This window comes from Danio rerio, chromosome 16 (assembly GCF_052040795.2).
Source record: "Danio rerio strain M-AB ecotype USA chromosome 16, GRCz13ab, whole genome shotgun sequence".
NCBI lineage: Eukaryota > Metazoa > Chordata > Actinopteri > Cypriniformes > Danionidae > Danio > Danio rerio.
In genome coordinates, this window is record NC_141036.1 from 53136351 (window position 1) to 53145000 (window position 8650).

The 8650-nt window shown below is 41.0% G+C and overlaps 1 protein-coding gene across 3 annotated transcripts in view; it reads left to right on the plus strand.

The window, feature by feature from the left end:
- The window catches only part of col28a1b (collagen, type XXVIII, alpha 1b), a 36558-nt gene that overhangs the window by 18510 nt on the left and 9398 nt on the right, over window positions 1-8650 (plus strand). For all 3 annotated transcript variants that reach the window (XR_015510163.1, XM_087284960.1, NM_001302249.1), the window contains 16 exon segments: window positions 101-169; window positions 254-322; window positions 486-554; window positions 635-703; window positions 1727-1798; window positions 1876-1944; window positions 4013-4084; window positions 4199-4267; window positions 4365-4433; window positions 4503-4571; window positions 4684-4752; window positions 4844-4912; window positions 6047-6115; window positions 6231-6299; window positions 6513-6593; window positions 8133-8168. Coding sequence is in view for 2 of the 3 variants with exons in the window: in XM_087284960.1 (XP_087141086.1) it covers window positions 101-169; window positions 254-322; window positions 486-554; window positions 635-703; window positions 1727-1798; window positions 1876-1944; window positions 4013-4084; window positions 4199-4267; window positions 4365-4433; window positions 4503-4571; window positions 4684-4752; window positions 4844-4912; window positions 6047-6115; window positions 6231-6299; window positions 6513-6593; window positions 8133-8168 (1089 nt within the window). In the remaining variant the exon portion in view is untranslated.

Here is an 8650-nt window from a genome sequence, read left to right on the forward strand (position 1 = left end):
TCCTAAATATTAATCTTTATTTTGAAATGTTAAATATATATTTAAAAATAATCTGAAATCAAATTATCACAAATTAATCTGTTTTGTGTTGGTGTTTTAGGGTGACCGTGGCTATGCCGGCCCTACAGGTACACGAGGACCACCAGGTTATGGAGTTAAAGGTGCAAAGGTACGCTGCAGTTGTGTGAGAGCCCTGTTGTTTACATTAATTTCAATTATGCATTTAATTTATCCAGCATAACAATAATTGTAGGGTGATGCAGGACCTCCAGGATCACCTGGACCATTAGGAATGCCTGGCAGAGGAATTCAAGGAGAGAAAGTATGTGTTACTTTACAGGCCTGGCTTTTTTAAATATCAATATTTTTAATATATCAATGTACAGAATTAGGCTTCTCGTATAGTACGCTCAGGAATGTGCTTGACAAAAGCATGCTTATGTGCTATTATCTAAACTATTGGACTTTATTCTACATATCTATAGGGGAATCAAGGACCGGTTGGTCCTCCTGGTCAAAGAGGGAATCCTGGGACAGGATTCACAGGACCAAAGGTAAAAATGTACAATAAAAGCCACAATATAAAAAAATATATGTAAATCAATACACATTTTTATGTTGTACTCTCTCTCAGGGAGAACAGGGATTTCCTGGAAATCCTGGAGCCCCTGGGCAAAGAGGAACTGGAGAACCAGGACCAAAAGTGAGTTGTCGCTTTAGTTAAACCATAGGTTCAAACTCGATTCCTAGAGGGTTGCTGATCTGCAGTAGTGATGGGAAGTTCGGATCATTTTACTGACTCGGATCTTTGAGTCTCGTTCATCAAGATGAACGAATCTTTTTTCGAGTCATTTCGTTCATTTGGTTCAATTTGCCAAAATATTATTAAAATGTTACGAATGGCTTCCAAACACATCTACAACTAGCCTAAAAGGTTGATTGCACGACAAATAAATCATAAATAGAATATACAAAGGAGAAAATAATAATTCAATGTTTACCTGCTCTTCTGTCTATGAAGGCATTTTTGTTTCTTTGCTCAGCTCACCTCTTCATGTCTTCAAATGTCAGAGGTTCATTCACGTTACACTGACCATCACATATAATCTTAATCAATGCACAGTCTAAGCCGATAGGAGCCTTGATCGTTCGTTCATCACGTGACAAAATGACTTAAACCCGAGGACTCGAGAGATGAACGGTTCAATTCTTTTTCCGGCTCTAAACGCATATGATTGGCCCGTGAGGAACGAGTGACTCAGACCTGATAGAGGACTCGAGAGATGAACGGATCAATTCTTTCCGGCTCTAAACGTGTATGATTGGCTTCTGCCAATGTGATGAAGACTTGAAATTAACGATACTACCTGCACAAATGTGCGCACACGCGGATGAACGAATCACTCCCTGAGAGGACTCGTAGTTCCCGAGTCATATTGAAGATTCGTTTAAAATGAACGAATCGCTCATGAACGACCCATCACTAATCTGCACAATTTTGCTTCAACCCTAATCAAACACAGCTGATCCAAATAACCAAGGTGTTCAAGACTACATGAGATTATTAAGCAGGTGTGAGTTGGAGGTGGTTGCAGCTAAACTGTACACAGATGTGGCCCTCCAGGAATTGAGTTTGAGACCACTGGACTAAACAGTGCTGATATGACTTGAATGATTTTGTTATTTGATATTTATTCAGAGTTGTGCGTATGTATTGATGCCATAGGGTGAACCTGGTTTACGTGGTTTAGCAGGTGATCCAGGTATTCCAGGACAAGATGGAGCATCTGGACCCAAGGTAGTCTTAATAGCACGTCTTGGACAGCTTATAAAACTTGTAATATTTTATAACGTGGTGAATTATGATGGTTTTAGGGTGAGATAGGCCTACCAGGAGCTAAAGGACCAGATGGACCCCCTGGAAGAGGCCTACCAGGAGAGAAGGTAATGCGAAATCCATTTATCATGATCAATCACAGGTGAAGCTAATATTAATAATTACAAATATTACTAAGCTGCAGTCACATTAGAATTTGAGCTTGCGATATTCTGTCGTCCAGCGCTGCGAAAAGGGGTGGGATTAAACAAGCTCATTAGACTTTTTTTAAAAGCGAGCGATTGCTCCATGTTTTCAATTTCTGTCCAGAGAGGTCATGTTTTGATCCTCGACTGTTCTCACGCAGTCAAGTGATGGGATTTCGCTGGTCAAAGTTCACAGAGCTTGAATTTTGCACCTCAGCAACCTGCGAAACTTGATGTGTGACCTCGCGTTTCCGGTCTGACGCATTTGCGTGCGTATGAATGGAAGTCTATGGGAGGAAAAGCCCAGTGTGACCGCAGCTTTAGCTTTCAAAATCAACATGTTGTATGCAGTTGAAATGGGAAGGACTAAAGACTGTTGTGGAAAGCTGAGTATCTCAGAGTAACCGCAAGATGTATGCTAATGATACACAGGGTAACTTTTTTGGCAATGTTTACAGACAATATTGCAGATCAATGTTGCTTCACTACTTTTCGATTGAGAATAGGAAATAAAATTGTATCTGGATCTGGTTGGCATAATTAGTTGCCCTGGGTTTTACATGGTTGCCCACTGATGGCATCATTTCCCAAATTGCTCTAAAATGATATCCTCAGCATTAGCTGTGGGTTGCTCCTGATCATCATTAGTGAAAATTTCCCAACAGTGGTCTGAGGAGCGAAAACCTCAAACCTGCGAGTGCAACAGGGTATTGAGTGCTAAGTATCTATTTTGAACCTATCCATTATTAAAGTGCCTACAATGAAACTGGACCTAGTAGTGGAAGAAATTCACTTAGTGACATGAGTTCCACTGCCTTTTACACCATGTGCTACCTGTAGAAGTGATAGCACCAGGATACACTGTCAAACTAGGCAATAGCCCCTTTTACACAGTGATACCAGTAAATATATGGAAATTTTCCAGAACGTCTTTCCCCGTAAATAAAAAAAAAGCGCTGTTCACACAGGCGAGGACGTTATGGAATTTTTGCGGAAAAGAGCATTCACACATTCATTCCAAAATACCGGTAAATTCTGACATCATCAACCAGAAATGAGCTCTAAACGGCTGCGCTTGTATTTGTAAACATTTGACTACATTACAAACTCTGTGGATGGATCAGTATTGTGAACAACTCAGATGAAAACATATAGAGAAACACTTTCGCATGTCGACATGTACATGATGTGTGTGTGTGCTGGCGCTCACAGGCTGTTTCACGGGCACACGCAAAGCTTGAAGGTAAACAAACAACGGCTTATCATAAGCATCTTATCGATAATTATTTGCACGGTTGGCATTAAACGTTATCTGACTAATTTCTAGCAGCTATATGTGTCTGGAAAAATATTCAAAGGCTTTTATTCTCATAAACCGTGCGGATGTGAATGCGTCTGACTGTTCTGATTGGCTAAAGCAGACGTCTCACGTCAGCACGTTCTAGACGTGCACGCGCTCTTTCCAGCAATCTTCCTTCTGCGTTCACACAGCGCAGCATTCCGGCAAATTACCGGTAATGTTACAACTTCTCTTTCCGGAAAATAGCCAGAACGAATTTACTGGTATTTTTAAAAAGGGCCTGTTCACTCATACACACCTTTCTGGAAAATTGCCGGTAATTTTCTGGAAAGGTCTGTATGTGTGAAAAGGGCTTTAGTGATGTAAGGAGTCGACTCTGAGCAATGTTCTGCTGGCAAACTCGAAGCCCCTTTCAGCTGGATAATGCATCCTCCTATAAAAGCACTCATTGTTCAGAAACGAGATGACGAAATGACGAGATCAGGGTGTTGCCCTGGCCTCTAAACTCGGCAGACCTCAACCCAACTGAACATTTGTGAGATGTGCAGGACCACCAAGATTTATGCACAGCCGCTCCACCTTACAACATACCCGATTTAAGGGACAACTTGAGGGATCTTGTAGTGGTCATGCCTCAAAGAGTTGTGCTGTTTTGCAATGTAGGACCATATGTATGTCTTTCTTCAATAGGGAGATAGAGGAGAGAGGGGTTCCAGGGGTCAACCAGGACCAACGGGACCAGCTGGGGCAACAGGGGAAAAGGTAAAAAAAAAAAAAAAAAAAAATCGATTCACATTTTATAACGAATACAAAATACATAGTCAAGAAAAGGACTGTCTTTGTTATTATTTTTCTCTGATTTTCCCTGTAAAACAGGGAAACCCAGGAAATGTTGGACCTCCAGGTGTTCCTGGGCCTTTAGGAAGGGGTATACCAGGAGCAAAAGTACAACGTTATAAGATCTGTCAACATGGCTTAAACGCTTAATTACTTTTTGAGGTCACTGTAGATGAGGTCTCATACCATGTTTATGTTCTTGTAGGGGGATCTTGGGCCAGTTGGTCCACCAGGACCTGCTGGAGAACCAGGGATTGGTATTGCAGGGCCAAAGGTAAGGTGTCACATAGCAGAAACCTGTACTGTTTTGTGACTGATGTAATTCAATTTACTCTGTCTTTAGGGCGAAATAGGATTACCAGGATCTTTTGGACCACCAGGGCTGAAGGGAGAAGGTTATCCTGGCCCACCTGTAAGTATAAACATTACAAAGACCATTATTCATGGTTTATACTGTAGTTACATTTGTACAATCTGTATTTAATCTTACATACAAATCAGTAAATGTTGCTTGTGATCTTTAGGGGCCACCAGGCCTTCCGGGACTTACAGGGGAAATTGGACCAGAGGGTCTTGGTTTACCAGGACCAAAGGTAAGTTGCTTTCATCCTGCCTATTTTACTTCAGAAAATGCAAAAATCTTAAGCGAGTTTAATCAATGTATATATGTATTTTTTGTCACAGGGTGAACGAGGCCCTCAAGGCTCCCCCGGCCCAGCTGGAGCAACAGGTCTTGGGCAGATGGGCCCAAAGGTTAGGAAAACAAAGCTTTGTACACTACCTGACAAAAATCTTGTCGTTGATCCCAGTTGTAAAAGCAACAAAAATAACTTGACTTCTAGTTGATCACTTGAAAAAGTGGCAGAAGGTAGATTTTTCAGATGAACTGCATCCCAATCATCACAAATACTGCAGAAGATCTAATGGAACCAGTCAAGTTTGATGAAGGAATAATAATTACATTACAAACCACAGGAGAGGGCAAATTCTTCAGCAGGATAGCGCTCCTTCTCATACTTTAGCCTCCACATCAAAATTCTTGAAAGCAAAGGAGGCCAAGGTGCTCCAGGATTGGCCAGCCCAGTCCCCAATCATGAACATTGAGCCTGCCTAGGGTAAGATAAAGGAGGCATCAAAGATGAATCCAAAAAAAATCAAGAATGGTAAATCTTTACCATTCCAGATGACTAAGTTATTTGAGTCATTGCAGAGATGTATGGATGCAGTCCTTCAAGTTTATGAGAGTCATACACAATATTCATTATTTATACTGTACATTATTTCTGACTTTTGACTAAATGTAACCCCGCCGGTCCTACGCCACCCAACACGCTCCGAGCTGGTATCGATCCGGCGACCTTCCGCATGGGAGTTGGGTGCTCTACCAAGGAGGCTAAAGACCATGGCCTCTAGCGTCAATTGCTAGAGCACCTTTAGAAGTCAGAAGAGTGAGGTTTACCTGCACAGCACACACTAGCTGGCCTCCGTTACATAAGCAAAGTCAGATCTTACTGTTTCAATTAAATAGTTAAAAATCAAGGCATGATCATATTTTATTTTGATCAAATAAGCATAATATGCAGGCCTTTGCCTTTTCATGTAAGCCACTTCTGATACCAAATGATCAACTAGAACTCAAGTTGCGACCAGTTTCGTCAGGTAGTGTAGAATATTTAACGCATATTACAATCAATACTCCATTGCATCACTATATACTGTGGTATGATTCATTTGATTTGTATTGTAGATATGTTGAGCAAATCATAAAATTAGGCAGAAGTTTACTTTATTGTTATAATGTCACAGAGAAAAAAGCCCCTTAATGTGATTGTGTTTAGATTCGCCTTTTAGGTACTGCATGCTCAGATGTGATTTTGTGATATGCAGGGCTCTATTGGTCCAACAGGACCAGTTGGTCCTCCAGGATTACCAGGAGAGGGCATACAAGGACAAAAGGTAACAGGAATCAGGCACCTCAGCAGCATACAAAACAATGGGATATACTGTAGCTGTGAAACACTGAAACAGTTTAATACATATGAACTTCACCCGTTTCTTTTATTCTGTACAGGGTGAACCTGGATATCAGGGATTACAGGGGCCAAGAGGCTTAACTGGAGAAGGCCTGCCAGGGCAGAAGGTGAGAAGTCATACTTGCTCTTATAGCAAGTAAAAAATGAATCACCATCTACTCCGTCTAATATCATTTCAAATGTGTGGGAGCATTTTTGAGCTTCTCTTTTCAATAAAACTACAGTAGATCTCTTAAATTTAAGCCTAAAGTAAAATGTTCCATTGCGTGTTTGAAAAACAATTGTGATGTTGACCTTTGATCTTACTGCCGCATTTGTAGGGTGATCGTGGGTTTCAAGGAGCTCAAGGACGTAAAGGAGAAGAAGGACGCCAAGGGGAACCAGGACTAACAGGACCACCGGTGAGAAAAACATTCAACACAGGCTCATTCTGAAAACGTGGTCTCGTGGACGTTTCTGGAGACCGCAAATTATGTAGTCGGAGGCAAGTATGGCTTCATTTTATTTTAAGTGGATGCTACAGGGCACAATGACGCTGTTCGTTTTCGTGCTTACCAGCTGAACGCTAACCTCCGTGTGGAGGGCTTTCTCGCACAACCAGTTTGTCCAATTAGCTCGTCGTGCATGTCGGCAGACTTGACACGCAGAGAGGTGTTGACCACGACGACCAGGTTAGAGTCCAGGGAAGAGCGGTTCCAGAAATCAGGTAAGACAAAAACAGAATCCAAAAAATTAAAATGAACAAGTGAATAACAGGGGGAGAATGTGGTCAAATCCGAAAACGTGGTAAAAATCAGACGAGGGCTTTTCTTTTTCTGGACGGCTTTTTAAACCATCGGTTGGGTTTAGGAAAGTAAGCGGGTAGGCGGGTCAATCAATAAAATTGGTTGGGTTTAGGGAAGGAGGAGGGTGGCTCGGTTAATCGGCTAGTCGCCCGGTCAGCCATTCGGTCAGTCAAACAGACGGTCGATCAACAGCTGCCTCTGGTGGGTTCATGCAAGAACAGTGCAGGCGCAAACAGCACTCGCGAGGGAGATGCGAAAAAGAGCACACAGCGACCTCTTGCGGATTCGTGAAAACAAAAACTGCAAAAATACATACCTCCCGGGACATATTTTGCGGTCTCCAGAAGCGTCCACAGGACTACGTTTTCAGAATGAGCCTGGGTTGAAAATATTTGATTACTTGTCTCTGTCTCCTTGAGTATAATAATGATGGCCAACCAGCAAACAATTTTTTGTGTTAAAAAAAAAGTATAACAGACATCTGATAGACATAAGCACAGGCATCTCGGCTAAAACAAGTTTCAATTCGGGCTGCAAGTAAAAATCTAACAGAAGTCTGAGGATATTGAAAATCAAAGATAAAATGAACGCACATGTGAAGTCTGTTTAATCAGTATGTTTGATGACTAGTCTAGTTTTAGGCTATTTGGGCTACATCTATTAGATTTTCACTGACAGTCCAACTTTAGCCTTGTTTGAGTCAAGCCGTCTATGTTCAGATGTCTATTAGTTGTCTATGAAAAACCAAATTGCTTAGTGGGCAGTAAGAAAGATGTACAAGTAAACCTTTCTCCTCTGATTTAAGGAAACATACTAGCAACTATCATATTTCATTCTAAAAATGCCAGTTCAAAGTCCACTCTGAGCAGGTTGACTTGAACCAGAAGGATTACATTGGTGCTGTGACCTGGATTGGAGTGAGTTTTAGGCCTGTGTAATGCAGGCCAGCTAGCGAGAGTTGATCTGTAGAGGCTAATTAGCCTATAGCTTCAGTCATTAGGATGCTAGTTAGTGCATCCACCGCCCATGCCAGAATTGCCCTTTTGAATCTCACTCAGTGTGGATCTGTTCCCTAATGATTCCAAGCACAACGTCTTGGAAACACACATCTCTGTATTTACTGCATTTAACATACTAAATATTGTCTTATCACAGGGTAATGCAGGGAAAAAAGGAGAACCTGGTCTAACGGTACGTACACAGATTTTAATAAAGATTTCATATTGGATTTTGTCACCCTCTATAAACATGTTTTGCGCCGGTTTTAATGTTGCTGCATGATCTCGTCATCATGTAATCATTGGAGAGTAAAAGCTTCTTGCATTTTTAAAAGCACTTTTCTATAAAAATGACATGACTGGTTAAATTTTGCCAAAGCGCATTGTGGGATACAATTCTCACAGATATATTTATATACAGTTAAAGTTAGAATTATTATCCCCCTGAATTATTAGCTCGCTGTTTATTTTTTCCCCCAATTTCTATTTAGAGAGATTTCTTCAACATTTCTATTCATAATAGTTTTAATAACTCATTTCTAATAAAGGATTTATTTTATCTTTGCCATGATGACAGTAAATAATATTTGACTAGATATTTTTAGACACTTCTATGCAGCTTAAAGTGACATTTAAAGGCTTAACTAGGTTAATTAGGTAGGTTAGGGTAATTAG